This window comes from Octodon degus, unplaced genomic scaffold (assembly GCF_000260255.1).
Source record: "Octodon degus isolate 3935 unplaced genomic scaffold, OctDeg1.0 scaffold00184, whole genome shotgun sequence".
NCBI classification, from domain to species: domain Eukaryota; kingdom Metazoa; phylum Chordata; class Mammalia; order Rodentia; family Octodontidae; genus Octodon; species Octodon degus.
Window position 1 is genome coordinate 850,110 of NW_004524760.1, and position 14,752 is coordinate 864,861.

General features: G+C 52.5%; 4 protein-coding genes across 12 annotated transcripts in view; 1 reads left to right on the forward strand and 3 right to left on the reverse strand.

Annotated features, from left to right (window-relative positions):
• The window catches only part of Dnajc4 (DnaJ heat shock protein family (Hsp40) member C4), a 4,929-nt gene extending 3,224 nt beyond the window's left edge, over window positions 1-1,705 (reverse strand). For 2 of the 4 annotated variants that reach the window (XM_023703950.1, XM_023703948.1), the window contains exon 1: window positions 1,205-1,589. In XM_023703950.1, the coding sequence (XP_023559718.1) occupies window positions 1,205-1,290 (86 nt within the window). In that variant the 5' untranslated portion in view covers window positions 1,291-1,589. The other 2 variants (XM_023703949.1, XM_023703951.1) reach the window with 2 other exon arrangements.
• A 256-nt stretch (window positions 1,706-1,961) lies between these two features.
• Window positions 1,962-4,884, reverse strand: Nudt22 (nudix hydrolase 22). 3 transcript variants are annotated; one of them, XM_023703918.1, is made up of 6 exons: window positions 4,800-4,884; window positions 3,931-4,430; window positions 3,369-3,467; window positions 2,642-2,739; window positions 2,419-2,512; window positions 1,962-2,130 (listed from the first exon to the last, which is right to left on the reverse strand). In XM_023703918.1, exons 2-6 carry the CDS (start codon window positions 4,408-4,410, stop codon window positions 2,029-2,031), a joined length of 873 nt encoding a protein of 290 aa, XP_023559686.1. In that variant the 5' UTR covers window positions 4,411-4,430; window positions 4,800-4,884; the 3' UTR covers window positions 1,962-2,028. The 3 variants fall into 3 exon arrangements, with proteins under 3 accessions (XP_023559686.1, XP_004643876.1, XP_023559687.1); XM_004643819.2 differs by having other exon boundaries at window positions 4,736-4,828; XM_023703919.1 differs by lacking the exon at window positions 3,369-3,467 and having other exon boundaries at window positions 4,736-4,830.
• Window positions 4,885-4,896: 12 nt separating this feature from the next.
• Window positions 4,897-7,272, forward strand: Trpt1 (tRNA phosphotransferase 1). Of its 3 annotated transcripts, none has more exons than XM_023703921.1 (8): window positions 4,897-4,920; window positions 5,207-5,290; window positions 5,497-5,578; window positions 6,202-6,371; window positions 6,466-6,640; window positions 6,831-6,887; window positions 6,965-7,075; window positions 7,173-7,272. In XM_023703921.1, the coding sequence occupies exons 2-8, from the start codon at window positions 5,216-5,218 to the stop codon at window positions 7,247-7,249; spliced, it is 747 nt and encodes a 248-aa protein (XP_023559689.1). In that variant the 5' UTR covers window positions 4,897-4,920; window positions 5,207-5,215; the 3' UTR covers window positions 7,250-7,272. The 3 variants fall into 3 exon arrangements, with proteins under 3 accessions (XP_023559689.1, XP_004643877.1, XP_023559688.1); XM_004643820.2 differs by lacking the exon at window positions 4,897-4,920 and adding an exon at window positions 4,927-5,116; XM_023703920.1 differs by lacking the exon at window positions 4,897-4,920 and adding an exon at window positions 4,927-5,066.
• A 316-nt stretch (window positions 7,273-7,588) lies between these two features.
• Window positions 7,589-14,752, reverse strand: part of Fermt3 (fermitin family member 3) — a 17,915-nt gene continuing 10,751 nt past the window's right edge. For both annotated transcript variants that reach the window (XM_004643774.3, XM_023703917.1), the window contains exons 7-15: window positions 10,386-10,493; window positions 10,123-10,257; window positions 9,997-10,046; window positions 9,803-9,927; window positions 9,523-9,629; window positions 9,166-9,402; window positions 8,744-8,868; window positions 7,888-8,029; window positions 7,589-7,788 (exon numbers count right to left, since the gene is read on the reverse strand). In XM_004643774.3, the coding sequence (XP_004643831.1) occupies window positions 7,609-7,788; window positions 7,888-8,029; window positions 8,744-8,868; window positions 9,166-9,402; window positions 9,523-9,629; window positions 9,803-9,927; window positions 9,997-10,046; window positions 10,123-10,257; window positions 10,386-10,493 (1,209 nt within the window). In that variant the 3' untranslated portion in view covers window positions 7,589-7,608. The remainder of the gene's footprint in view (window positions 7,789-7,887; window positions 8,030-8,743; window positions 8,869-9,165; window positions 9,403-9,522; window positions 9,630-9,802; window positions 9,928-9,996; window positions 10,047-10,122; window positions 10,258-10,385; window positions 10,494-14,752) is intronic.

Consider the following 14,752-nt stretch of genomic DNA (forward strand, 5'->3'; position numbering starts at 1 on the left):
AAGAAGAAGAAGAAGAAGAAGAAGAAGAAGAAGAAGAAGAAGAAGAAGAAGAAGAGAGTTGAGTCCATTGTCACATTCCTGTAGTCCCAGCTACTTGGGAGGCTGAGACAGGAGGATCACAAATTTAGTGCCAGCCTGGGCAACTTAGTAAGATCTGGTCCCTCAGAATAAAAAAGAGCTAGATATGCTCTAGCTCAATGGTAGATTATCTACTGTGCACGAGGTTCTGGGTTCACTTCCTAGGGCCCAGGAATCTGCATCTTTGTACTCATCCTTCCCTTTCTCAGTGAGTCTGTAATTTTGGCCCGGCCAAATAGCTCAGTGGATTAAACAGCCTGCAAGCAGGTGCAGGGGCCGGAGTTCCATCTCTACGCCTGTTGTGCAGGCTCATCCCTGGGGCATGCTGAGGTGGTTTAACTTGGCCTCATGGCCGGGGAGATGGCTGTGGAATAAGTGCTTCCCTGGCAATCACAAGGGTCTGAGTTCAATCCCTGGTTCCACAAAAAAAAAAAAAGAAAATAAAAGAAAAAAGAAAAACAAAAAAACTTGGCCTCAAATTTCTAATTCTTTTTTTTTTTTTTTTTTTTTTTTGTGGCTGACTCAGCCTGCCCTGGGCTTGGGCCTGGCCTGGCATTCAAACCGCAATCCCTGGCAATCCCTGGCAATCCCTGTGTTTGTCTAAGCTTGCCTAGGCAGGTGCTTTAGCCCACTGAGCTATTTCACCGGCTCCCTCAAATTTCTGATGTGCCACCTAACTTACTGTATGATATTGTCATCATTCCCCCCAACCACTGGTAACTAAACTCAAGGCATTCACATTAAGCTACATCTTCTCTTCTTCCCTTCCTTCTCCTTTTTCCTCCCCTCCCCTTCTCTTTTCTCTCTCTCCCTTTCTTCCCTCTTCTTGTGAGTCTGGCTAAATCACTAAATTGTCCAGGCTGGGTTCTAATTTGTAATCCTCCTATCTCAGCCTCCCAGAGTGCTAGGATTTCAGGCCGGTACCACCACATCCTGCTGACGGTATGTGTCATCTCTCACTCTCCATCTTCAGGGTCCTCAGCGGTGCAGGTGAGTGTTACATGAGACAGGCCTGTAAGGTACCTGACACTGTAGACACCTTAGCGATCTCAGCTTGTAGGGTGAGGCCTAGAGTCAGGATCTCAACAGAAACCCACTCAACAACCCATCTTGACATCCAACTCACCGGTGCCCAGTGGCTGCTGACAGGAGCCGGACAGGAGGGCTGTGGGGCCACAGCCGACACAGGCGCAGGGGCAGTAGGGTCTGCATGGCGGCAGGTGGGCAGCTGGAGAAAGGAGGCCACCAAGGTGGGGATGCATTGGGATCAGATCAGGGCAGACTTCAGGGTTCCCGGGCCGGGGCAGACGGAAGGGACTTGGCCTGAACTTCTTGCTAAGGTAGACTGCGGGAGGCCGGGGAGCAGGGACTCCTTGGTCAGGATCCGACCCAGGTACCCCGGGGCCTTTCCGGAGTATCCTTTGGATCTGGGCCACCTGCACTGACGCCACGACCCTGTCCCCAAACACGATGTTGGGGGGATGAGGGAGGAGCGACGGTCAAACCCCGCCCCCAATCCCACTCACAGACTACCGACTCCGAGGTCTCCGACATTTCCTGTGCCTCTACCGGCCCCGCCCCTGGATCCTCATTTGCTCAAGCGCTACGGCCCCACCCCTGTACTCCCGTCAGCCTCGGACACCTTCTCAGCCTGCAGACTGGCAGAGCCGGGTTGACTCAGCGAGGCTTTGAGATCAACTGCTGCCTCCCCCACCCTCTACCGGTTCCGTGGCACGTTTCACCGCAGCGTCCAGGAACGTTACCAGTCCCTGGCGTGGGTGTCACGGCCCTCATTCCAAGTCGCCAAGTGTTCTGTCCCTCACCCACCCAGGCCTCTCCCAGCGACCCCCTTCTCTCATGGAAACAGCAGATGGCCAACGGAATCTGAGAATAAAGTCCTTTATTGTCATCAGAGCTGTAGACAGGGCTGGGTGGGGACCCCAGGACAACTCAGATGGCACTTCCCTGGACCTGGTTGTAAAGGAGGATTGCCCCTTTGGCTGAGGGGCAGAGCTCAGCCCACATCTCGGTCTCCCGCAATCTCTGCATCTTCTGTAGGAAGACAGGGAGACCCAAACATCCAGCCCTTGTCTCCTGCTGGGGCTGTGCCCAGAACTCCCAAGATTCAGAGCCCTCACGCTGCACCAGCCCTAGGGAGGCGTTACCAGGGATTCACAGACCTTGTCCTTTCCCTTAGGCAGAGGGCAAGCTTGTATGTGATTCTAGAGAAAACCCCAAGAGGCCTGGGGTTCCCTAGCTGACCCAGCCACCCTCTCCAACCAGGCCTCTCTTCGGACCCCAGCCCTGGAGGCCAAGCAAGATGCCTCCACTGCCCCGCACCTGTGCCTCCACAAAGATGATGCCTGTAGACTCGTGGGCCTCAGGTCCCCCGCCTAAGTAGCAGTTCCTCACCTCCTCAGAAGTCAGGCTGCACCTATACAAAGACATGCGTATGGCCTGGGGAACATCTGAAAGATCCCTGTGGAAACTCAGCGGCCTCAGCCCCAGCCCTTACCACCCATCTCCACCAGGACTCAAGTTACTACTGTGCCCCGTCACTCACTGGACGTAGAACTCGGCACTGGCACGACCAGCACTGGTCTCATTGCGGGCAATGCCCAAAAGCAGGGGCTGGCTCAGGGTGAGCAGCGGCAGGTTCACCTGGGGTAGGGGATCCCACCTGTCAGTGCCCACTGCCCACATCCCTCCCCTCAGCAAAGAACAGCCTATTACCCTGTTACCTACCACCCTTTGTGGTTTGTAGATCAAGTTCCTAGTATCACAATATCTATCAGATCTTGGGCATGTTCATTTTACTGATGAGAAAACCGAAAGTACAGAGATTGAACAAATTGTACAGGGAAGTCAATTCAATTACTGAGACCCCCACTTACTCCACTTTCAACTAACTCCATTTGGGGAATAGGCAAGACGTTTATCATTATCCACATGGTAAAGATGAAGAGCCTGAGGACGAGAATTCTACCTTTTTTCAAGACAGGGTCTTGATCTGTAGTTCAGAATTGGACTTGAACTCACTGTGTAGACCAGGCTGCCCTTGAAATTGAGGCAATCCTCCTGCCTCAGCTTCTCAAGTGCTGAGTTCGCAGGAGGGTACCACCAAACCCAGTTTAGAATTCTACTTTTCAGTATACCAACATGCAAAGCCAAGCTCTTCCCTTTATGCCATCTAGGTTGCTGTAGACCTCCCACCAGCCCAGACCTGTGGAAATCTAGCAAGTTCTACCCCTTCTCTTCATACCCACCATTCTGTAAGAACTACCCCTCACCTCATCACAGATCTCCTGCAGGACACTGGAGAAGAGCTCTCGCACCACCAGCTCCCCAGGAAGGTCCTTGTGTTGGGGGCTGTCACCAGGACACAGGGCCTGTGAGAGGTCAGGCTCAGCCTCTGCCCTTTGCCTCTTCCCACCCTGTCTTTCCCCTTGCTGGCTCTGGTGGCTTAAAGTAGACACAGCGTAAGTCTTAATGGTCCCTTAACCCAGGCCCCTTTTGTCCAGTTGAAAAACCAGAGGTCTAGCTAGGAGGGGACCACATGGGGGAGGGTAAGGTATCTTCTTCCTCTGCCTATTCCCCTCCCCACTGGTCTGCTGCAGTTTAGCTCAGTAGCAGTGTTTTCCAGATAGCAGTGATTCCCTTGTCCCCATCTAAAAGTGTACAACTGTGTAGGCTGTAGTCAGAGCTGGCTCATGCCTGTCCCCAGCTGCAAGGCTACCCTGAACCAACTGAGAAATACCAGGACACATTTCCCTGAGCTGGGAGGGCTTACAGGTCCAGCTTTTCCTGAACTATCTGGAGTTTTGTGTCTTTATATCCAGCCTGGCATCTCACCTGTGGTTCAGGGTGCCCACCAGGTACATCCACCAGTCCAGGGGCCTCGGCCACCTGCCAAGAGCGTCGCAAGAAGACAAGGAAGTTGTTAGCTGTGACTAGGGCAGCACCCACCCCGAGTGGGTCAGCCAGGTAGGCTTGCTTGTCATTCCAATCAGTAGCGCCCCGCTGTCGCAGCCAGGAGGCTGAGCTGGCCCAGTTGGTACCCAGGAAGTCTCTGTAGGAAGTCAGGCCCAGGCGCAGGAGCAGCTGTGATCCAGAAAAGTCAGCGGGTGCCAGTGTGGCAGAATGCAGACGGAATTTAGGGGCATTGAAGAGCCAGGGCTGGGTCTGTAGCCTGCTCTCCCAGATGGCTGTGATGGTCTTGTCCCCTCCTGGTAGTGGGTGACGATCATAGGCTTGGCTCAGCTCCACCCTTACCTGCTCCTGGGGTAGTCCCCCAGGAGGGCACTGCAGCAGCAGGGACACCTCAGGGTCCATACTCTGGACAGGGAAGAGCTCTGGCGAAGAACACAGTAGGGCCTATCACCATGGAAGGCACACTGCCATTCTTCGGCCCAGTTGTCAGATTCTGCCACGGACCTCTTCAGGGTACCCCCACCGCCCCGCTTCGAACCTCCCGGATGACTCCTGGGGAGCTACTATCCCATTATCCCAGCAACCCCCTCAAGCGTCGGCTGGATGTGGGAGACTCTTGCAGCCAGAAATTCCTGGGACTTCTAGAAATCCCTACCACCCAGAAGTCCTGGGTCCCTCAGATGTCCCTATCCCCCAAACCTAGGGATTCTGCCAACCATGGACATACAGAAAGGCCCTTCAGAATCCGGAAGTACAGAAGCTCTAGCCTCGGCCGGTACTTGAAAACTTACCCGCAAGCCGGGTGCGCAGCCTCCACCATTTCCCCCCCTGAAACGGAAGTGCCCGCCCCTTTTTCGGTGCCTTCTGATTGGTGGGTGGCGAAGCGCTGTGGTTAGCTGCCACCGAGAGGCTGTAGGTCCTTTCTCCAGGGTCAACCTGCGCTCTGTGTCTCTCCTAAGGCGGTAGGGCTTGGCTCCCCAATAGCTGTGGCTGCCTGTGTGACCTTGCGAGTCTCGCCAGCAGGGGGCTTCGCTGTCGCCTGCAACCGAGCTTCAAGGGTGGGCGCCGAATGTCATGAGCAGTACCTCCGCCACCGAGCTCTTACGATGTGCTGAGCCTTTGTGACTTTCCGAGCAGGGTGGAGACATGAGGAGATCTTTAAATCAGTCTCCACAAGTCGTTCCTCCCATACCCCCAGGTCTGGAGCATGAACTCCTCTAGAGGAAGAAGCCGAGAGGCAGCAGGGCCCAAGAGTAGAAGAGCTCCCCGACCCCGGGAGCAGGTGCGCTTCTTCTCACCCTCGCCTGGCTGGGGGAGGATGGAGTGGGGGAAACTCAGGAGGCCTGGCTTCCGTGAGTGGACAGGAGTTTTTCTGGTCCCAGAGACCACAGAAATTCCTCTCCCTCTGCAGCAGTTCACTGAGCTCTGATTGGGTAGCAGGGCCAGGTCAAATTACAGAGACCCAAGCCACCCCTGGACTCTTTGCAGGACCGAGATGTGCAGCTGTCTAAGGCTCTGTCCTACGTCCTGCGTCACGGGGCCTTGAAGCTGGGGCTTCCCATGGAAGCTGGTAAGTGCGGATCTCAGTGGCCAGGGAGGTGTGGTTGGAACTCAAGAAGCAGTATGAATCTGTCTGTGCCCCCTGCACTGTTGCTCCCATCATCGGGCCATGGAAAAGGCACAGCAGGCACCATGTGCTGGAGAAGGACACAGTTGGGCCTGTTACTGTGGAAGGCACATAGCCATCCAGTTCAGCCCAAATCTGCCACTCTTTGGCTGGGTGAAGACTAGGCCCAGGGCCCCACATCATGTCTACTGGGAGAGGAAACTGGACTAGACCTGGTAATGTCCAGCCAAGTGGTCCTTCTGGTGGTTTCCTGCCCGTCAGATGACCCAGTAAACAAACACTACAAGGATGGGCACTGAGGAAATCTTGCAGTAAGTGGTGTTTACTGTTTATCCACTTTGGGCCAATACTAAGCACTTTACTTGTGTGAACCTCCCCGAGATAACTTCTCTTCCTGTATAAATTACAAAAACTGAGGAGGCCCAGAAAGGGGAACTTTCCTGGAGGTCACTAGATGAAGCCCATGTGATCTGTAGGCCTCATCTTTGTTCTGGCTGCCTGTGGCTCCTCATGAACCATGGCCTGGCCATAGCAAGGTTGACACATAAGCACCTGTCTGCCCACAGATGGCTTTGTGCCTGTGCTCAGCCTCCTGAAGCTGCCACAGTTCCACAGCTTCTCCACTGAAGATGTACAGCGTGTGGTAGATGCCAATGAGAAGCAGCGGTTCACCCTGCGACCAGGAGACCCCAGCACTGGCCCCTTCATCCGGGCTAATCAGGGGCACTCCTTGCAGGTGGGTGCCAAGGGGATAGGTGGGAAAGCCAAGTTGGACCCCTATCCACAGCAGAGGTCTCACTGCTGCCCATTCAACCACCTATCTCACACAGGTGCCTGATTTGGAACTGGTGTCCCTTGAGACACCGCAGGCTCTGCCCCAGGTGCTGGTCCATGGTACATACTGGAAAAACTGGCCGTCCATCCTGCTCAAGGGCCTGTCATGCCAGGGAAGGACACACATTCACTTGGCTCCAGGACTGCCTGGGGATCCTGGTGTCATCAGTGGTCAGTGCCCCCTCTACCCATCTATTCCTACTCATTCTGACCTCACAGGTCCCCTCCAAGGGTCTCAGCCTTCTTTGCCTAAGACTGCCTCCCCTAGCCTTACACAGCAATGTACCCTTCTGTGCACCTCACCTTAGGACTACTCTGCCCTGGTTTGCTAGTTGCCCCCAAGTTCCAATTGTCCCTCTAGGTATGCGCCGGAATTGTGACGTGGCCCTGTTCATCAATGGACCTCTGGCCCTGGCAGGTGGGTGCTATCACAGAAGGGACTACTGGGCCCTTTTGGTGGGATTGCACGAGTCACATCATTAACTCTGTTGGCAGATGGCATCTCCTTCTTCCGCTCTGCCAATGGGGTGATCCTGACTCCAGGAGATTCTAATGGCTTCCTGCTTCCCAAGTACTTCAAGGAAGCCCTGCAGCTTCGGCCTGCCCGTGAGAACCGCACGCCTGTGCCCTCGCCTCTTTCTCATCCCCAAAGCCAGGCTGACTAGATATCCCTTTATCTAACTAACTCTTTTCTTTATCTCAGGAAAACCTCTCTCCTTGGCTGATGATAAAAAGACAGAGTGTCTGAGTGGCCCCAGAGGAAGGATGATCAAACAATAAAATATTTATTTAAAAACTTTTAAAATAACAAGAAAAGATCTCCAGTTTGAAACTAGAATTTCTCATCCTTTGCCTACATCTGGTCCTTGTGTGCTCAGGGAACTGTGCCACACATAGGTCGGCATATAAGCCTTGGCCAAGCAGACAGGGAAAGCAGGCAATATATGAGCTCAGGCCCACCCCACCCCCAGCCTGCAGGATGGCAGTCTGGTATACCCAGGGTCCTAGCTTGCCAGTGACAGCAGGTGAAAGTGCCCAGCTCAGAGAATGCCTGGAGTGGAGGGTGGGGCAGTGAGTCCCAGTGGGCACAGGAGTGGCTGTGACTGGTGGTGAGTGGAGCATGAGTAGTCACACTGCCCTTAGAAGGCCTCATGGCCACCTATGAGCTGCAAGAAGAGGTCCTCATCCTGCTCCTCCCCACGGGCCCGCTCCCGAGTTGACAGGAAAATGTAGCCCCCGATGTACTCGTGTACAATTCGACAGCTGGCAGACACACAGCTAAAGGCCACGTTGATATGCTCATCAAACTCGATGGCTACCTGTGGGACGGGCAGTCAGAAGTGCCAGTGGGCTGGAGGAATAGGAACAAGGCCTCCACCATCTGTCCCCTGTCCCCGCTGCCCTCACTGTGGGCCCACCTGCCGGATATCCCAGTTGACATTCCACTGGCGCATGTTGCTGAAGCGCCAGGTCTTGACCACGTCGCCCACAGCCAAGTCGATTCGGATCAGTCGGTTATTGGCAATACCCAGGATTTCATCCTTCTTGCTGCCCTTGAACCTGATGGCAGGGAGGGTTTGTGTGACCAGGGACTCTGGCTGCATGACCCAGAGACCACCCAGACAGTATGGCACAAAGTCCAGAGCCAGTGTGATGGAGCAGGACAGGCCTGTGCCCTCATCCCAACTCTGGCAATCGCCTGCTGTGCAACCCTAAGTGACTTGTTCAGATTCTCTAGGGCTTGAGTTCCTCAGCTGGAAAATGGAGGTTACTTGATAGATTCACTTTACAGCACTGAAATGCCAATAATAGTGTGTATATCATCATTATCCACCACCGTGTCTTGGCAGGTTTGGGAAATGAATAAAGAGGGCCACCCTGTCATGGCATCTAAGGGCATCCTGCAGAACAGTGATGGAGGTCCAGAGAGGGAAGGACTCGTGGCAGAGCCTGGACAGACAATGTGTCTCCTACTTTCCCAACCTGAGCTCTGCCTCTTGTATCTGTGTGTGTGTGTGTGTGTGTGTGTGTGTGTGTGTGTGTGTGTGGTATGACTGGCTCAGCCTGCCTTGGGGGCAGGGCTGGCATGGCATGTGGTACTCAGGATCTAACTGCAGTCCCTGTGTTTGCCTAAGCTTGCCTAAGCAGGTGCTTTAGACCACTGAGCTATCTCGCCGACCCCTCCTCTTGTATCTTCAAGTGGCCTGCCTATGGCAGTGTGTGGGAGGGTGGGTGGCAGGTTAGGGCAGTGCTTGGCTGGACTGGGGCTTTTACCTGACCATGAAGTAGGAGATGCCAAAATCGGGCAAGGACTGCCAGGCCTGGATAAAGCGCAGCTGGGCTTCAGTCAGTGAGAGCTGGGCCACGTTCTGGTGGGCCTCAAGGATCCTCGGAGTGAGCTGTGGGGCCACACTAGTGAGGAATTGGTGGGGCTTCCCCTCCCTCAGGGGACAGGATACTGGGCCTAAGAAAAGGCCAGTGCCCAACACAGAACCACCAAAGTACAACCTCTCATTGCTCGGCAAATGCAAGCTGAGCAGGCCCTGCATGGACAGGAGTACTTGAATTGTGACACTTTCAGAGGTCTGGGAAAGGGAATAAGTGCCCACAAGCTTATTTTCTGAGAGCCTCATAGGGGGTCAGAGGTAGCCAGGAAAATGGTGTGGTCATTCCTGCCCTCTCTCCTCTCTGGGTACCTGCTTAGCCTTGAACTTCCGCTGGAAGCGGGGAGCAACAAGGCCATAGGGGTTGAGGGCCTCAGCAGAAGCATCGGGGCCCTGAGTGTGGTTGCCTGAGCCCCCGCTGCCACCTGACCGCTGCAGGCTGAGGAAGGCCAAGATGGCCTGCACCTCGCTGGCATAGCTGCTGTCCGCCATGGTACGGCCCTTGGAGGCCAGTCGACAGCCGGCCATCCAGTGGGCATATTGCTGCTCCTGGTGGGGACAAGGACAGCAGTGAGGAGTCAGCCGGGCTCAGACTCCACCCCATCTCTGTCCTGAGTGCCACTTTAGCCCTGGCCTCAGCCTTGCCCCATCCCTGCCAGCCTCACGCACATCCTGGCACCGTAGGTAGATCTCACTCATGCCCTCAGGGGAGGGCACTAGGAGTTTGATGCAGAACTTCTGACTGGAGACATTAACATCCGGGACCACCTCACAGCCTGCAGGGATAAGAGGTGGCTGGGAGTCTCAGAGGGGAAGACATGCCTGAAAGAGCCCAGTGTGGAAGCCAGCCCACCACAGTCACCTCCCCACAGAGGTCATCTTCCCTGGTTCCCAGAGGAAACTGAGGTGGGTGAGGGGGTCCTGCCAGTCCCTGCTTTTGCTCCCTCACCCTTGAGGTTGAGCTGCTGAATAGGGTCCCCCGGGGCCTCGTCCTGGCTCTTATAGTAAGACAGCGTTGTCTCCTTGAATACCACCCAGTGCTGGCGGTAGCCCTTCAGGGTCAGCTTCCGGGGCCTGAGAGAGCAGGGTGAGAATGGCCACCCCAGGCACACACTGCCACTTCCTCCGGACAGCCAGACTTACCGGAAGATTCGGAGATGGTCCTTGAGCTCTGGGATGGTAGTGAGGCTGTCCTGGGGAAGGAGAGGAGTCAGAGCGGCCCAGGAACCCCTTAGCCTGGCCCTTCAGCCTGGTCTGAGCCCTCCTCACCAGCACATCTGTGGGTGCCGAGCCCTCCAGCTTCACTTCCAGATTGTTCAGGGCTGCGTCAAGATCATCCAGCCCCGGATCCGTGCTGGCCACTTCACCAGCCTCCCCGCTCTGCGACAGCTTGTTGATGTGGTACTGGGGGTGCATGGACAGGGAGCACTGAGCCCCTCTGCTCAGGCTAGCTGTCCCCAGAGGTGGGCCCCACTCCAGAAAGCTCTCCCTGCCCTGGGCCAGCACCCCAGCTATCCCTGGCGCCCAGGCACCTGTAGGGCCGCAAACACCATCATCTCCTCCTCGGTGCAGTCAATCTCCTCCAGCAGCAGGTCCCAGCGCGCCTGCTCGTAGAGCTGCATCAGCCGCACCTGGTCAGCCTGTGGTGGGGGAGGAGCCAGCAGCTTAGACACAAGTAGTCTGCATGACCAAGTGGCTTCCTGCGCCCCCTGAAGCTTGGTGATCTGCCTACACTGGAAGTGGAGCGACCCCAGAGTCCAGAAAACAAATAGGTTCCCCAGCCTGTGCCTTCATTCCTTAGTCAAGGGCAACAGTGGCGTGAGACCTGACGCAAGGCCAAAGGGTGCCAATGGGAAATGTGAAGAAAGAGGATTCCAGAAGGGTCAGGGAGCGCAAAGGTACAAGCAGGTCCCAGTACCATGAAGCACACTGGGGACCCCCTGAACTGAGAGTAAGGCCAAGAGATCAAGCAATAACAAACACTTAAAGACATTGTGTCACAGTGATCCACGCATGGCCATGATTATCGCTGCACAACTCAGAATAGCTAGATCTTGAAAACAGCCTACATGTCCATCAACAGAAGAATGAATAAAGCGAAAGTGTCAAGTGGCATTCACACACAATAGAATACTACTCTGCTACAAAGCAGGATAAGCTTGAGTTATTTGTAGAAATTTGTTACACCTCCAAGATCTTTTTTTTTTTTTTTCCACTAGGAATTGGACTCAGGACCTTATGCTTGACAGGCAGGTGCTGTGCCACTGAGCGATGCATCTCAAGACCACAATTTCTTCTTCTTTTTTTTTAAAATTAATTAATTAATTAATTTATGTGTGTGTATGTGTGTGTGTGGCCAGATTAGCCCACCTGGGGGCGGGGCTGGCTGGCATGTGGTGCTGGGGGATTGAACCGCGGTCCTTGTGCTTTGCTAAGCTTGTTCTAAGTAGGTCCTTTAGACCACTGAGCCATCTCACCAGCCCCTCAAGACCACAATTTCAAGTGAAATAAATTAGCTTTAATGGCTTCATTGCTATGAGAAAAACAAAATATAAGTAATTTGTAGGGTAGGATAGAAGACCATAAGAAACAAGGAGATAGATATTTACAAGTGGGAAGGGGACCAAGAGATGGAAGGAGAGGGAAAGAGGGGAGGGAAAGAAAAACCAAAAAGATGTGTTATTTGTATGGATCAACTCCCATGAAGACTGTAATCATTATGTATGTGGTACAAACATATACTTATTAAAAAAATGAGATGCAGGGGCTAGGGGCTTGATCCCAGCTTGCCGTGCTGGCCCCACCCCCAGAGCACGCTGAAACTGAGACCAAGACTGGGCATGGTGGCGTGTGTCTGTGATCCCAGCGCTTGGGAGGCTGAAAAACAGGAAGGATCATTATAAGTCTGATCTGTGTAGTGAGACCCTGTAGACCCTGTACTAAATACATAAAAAATATAATAATAAAATTTTTAAAAAACAAGAAATGAGGGGAACTACCTGCTCAGGCACCCCTCCTGTCCCTCTCTTGGGCAGGAGCTTTCTTTCTCTAAATAAATATATTCTGCTCATAAAAAAAAAAATTTAAAAAATAAAATAAAATAAAAAACAAGAAATGCAAACCCAAGGGAGACACCTGTCATCCCAGCATTCTGGGAGGCTGAGGCAGAGAATCTCAAGCTGAAGCCCACAGGCCGGGGAGATGGCTCAGTAGAATAAGCACTTCCCTGGCAAGCGCAAGGGCCTGAGTTCAATCCCCGGTTCCGCTAAAACAATAAAAGATAAATCAAGTTGAAGCCCAACCTGGAAAATTTAACAATTTAGCAAGACCCTATCTCATCATCACCATCACCATCATCATCATCATCATCGTCATCATCAAAACAAAGAGATGAAACCTATAGGGTCAGTCCTTCCCCAGCAACCTACAGCAAGGAGATCCATGCTGATACTGAGCAAAACCTGAAACTTTCTCCGTGGGGCTGCTGAGGTGGAAGGAGCTCTGCACTGGTATCCTGAGTGCAGCTGGGAGAGTGCCCAGTGCGAAATGGGTGGGTGGAGTGGAAGCTGGCATTCAGCAGCCACCCAGCCCATCCCCATGTGCCCCCCAGATGTGGCAGAGAGCCCTCAGCCCCAGCTCGGCACTGAGAGGGGTCACCACTAAGACACCAAGCAACAAGCAAAGGCCCCCCAGAGTGGCGGCCCTAACCCACCCCCAGCCCAACCAGAGTCACCAAGATGCCACATTCTTGCTTGCTGGGGTGCCCAGCCAGATGCTTAGAGCCTGACATCCAAACAGGACTGGACAGCAAGGACTGCCCACAGCTGAGAACAGTCGCTGGCCTGGACTACAGAAAACGAGATGAGTAAGAGAAACAGAGCTTTCAGGAGACAAAGATCCAGTAGAGAACAAGAAAACAGAAACAAAACTCGAACAGGAGTCAAAACCCTTAGAGATAAAATTCCATGCTTATAAATTGAAGCCAGATTTTTTTTTTTCAGTGCCAGGGATTAAAACCTTGCATTAAACTACATCTCAGCCTGTTTTATTTCAGGACTGGGTTTGCTGAATTGTTCAAACTGGGTCTGGCAAGATAGCTGGGCAGTCTAAAGTGTGCCTGTTTAGGTGACAGCAGTTCAATCCCTGGCACCACGTGCTGTGCCAGCCCCACCCTCAGGGAGGGCTGAGCTGGCCTAAACAAATAAATAAATTAAAAAATAAATAGGGGCCAGGGAGATGGCTCAGTGGAATAAGTGCTTGCCTGGCAAGCACAGGGGCCTGAGTTCAATCCCCGGTTCTGACAAATAAAATCAAATAATAAATATATAAATTGGTCAAACTGGCTTCACAATTCTGAGCTTCCTGCCTCAGCCTCCCAAGTGGCTGGAATGAACGATGTGTGTCATCAAGCTCTGCTCTTGCTTGTATTTTTGAGACAGGGTACAGTTAGTTCAATTGCTCAAGTTGGCCTCAAACTCACGTGATCCTTCTGCCTCAGCCACCCACAGTGCTAGGACTGGAAGTGTGCACCATTATCCCTGGCAAGATTCTTTTTTTTTTTTTTTGGTGGAACTGGGGATTGAACTCAGACCCTTGCTCTTGCCAGGGAAGCGCTTATTCCACTGAGCCATCTCCCCAGCACACCTGACAAGATTCTTTCTTACTCCCTCTTTCTGACAAGATTTCATTAATATAGCCCAGGATGGCCTCCTCCTGCAATCCTCATTGGCAATCCTCCTGCCTCAACCACCCAGTTGCTGGGATTGCCAGAATGCACCAGCATGCACAGCTGAGTTTCATTTTATTTTATTTTTTTTTAACTGTCTTACTCTCATTTTATTTATTTATTTATTTTTTGGCAGAACTGGGGATTAAACTCAGGCCCTTTCGCTTGTCAGACAAGCGCTTATTCTACTGAGCCATCTCCCCAGCCCCCCTGAGTTTCATTTTAAAGCTATTAAAAATATAAATAAAAATAAGAAATATCAGTTGAGTTTTATTGAAATTTAACACTCTGGCCTGGCACTGCCTATCTGTAATCCCAGGACTCTGGAGGCTGAGGTGGCAGTACTGCTGCAAGTCTGTGGCCAGCCTGAGCTACAAAGTTAGTTCAAGGCGAGCCTGAACTGCATGATGGAAGCCTGCCTCAAGAAGACAAAAATAAAATGAAATAGAACTTTTAGTTATCAACAGAAGCTCTAAGGAGAATGAAAAACTGAAGCATGAAGTGGAAGGAGACATCACAGACAGGGCCGGGGAGATGGCTCAGTAGAGTAAGTGCTTGCCTGTCAGCGCAAGGGCCTGAGTTCAATCCCGGTTCCACAAAAAAAAAAAAAAGAAAAAGAAAGAGACATCACAATATTTTTATCTAACAAATCTTCATATCCACATATAAAGGAAAGACAAATAGCTCAACATAAAAACTGTCCAAAAAATTAGAACACTGGGCTGGGTTGGACCAAGGATGATCAAAATATATGGAGAACATTTAAATTTTTTAAAAAGTATAGTAAAAGACACATTGCCATTAAGCTGCCTCAAAACCCTCCTCTTTGACTCAAACCCACCTACCCAGTTGAGGTCTTGCCACTTTCTGAAGCAGCTCTGGACGGCCACCTTCATGTCTTCTCTGTCTGTGCACTTGAGACAGGGTCTCACTATGCAGCTCAGGCTGACCTTGAACTTTCAGGGATCCACCTGCCTCAGCCTCCCAAGACACAGCTGGAATTACAGGTGTGTGCTACTCTACAGAGTTTGAAGCTAGCCCTAGTTACATAGTAAGTGCAAGGCCAGCCTGGACTATGTAGTGAGATGTTGTCTCAGAGAGAAAAGAAGGAAGGAAGGAAGGAAGGAAGGAAGGAAGGAAGGAAGGAAGGAAGGAAGGAAAAGAGGGAGGGAG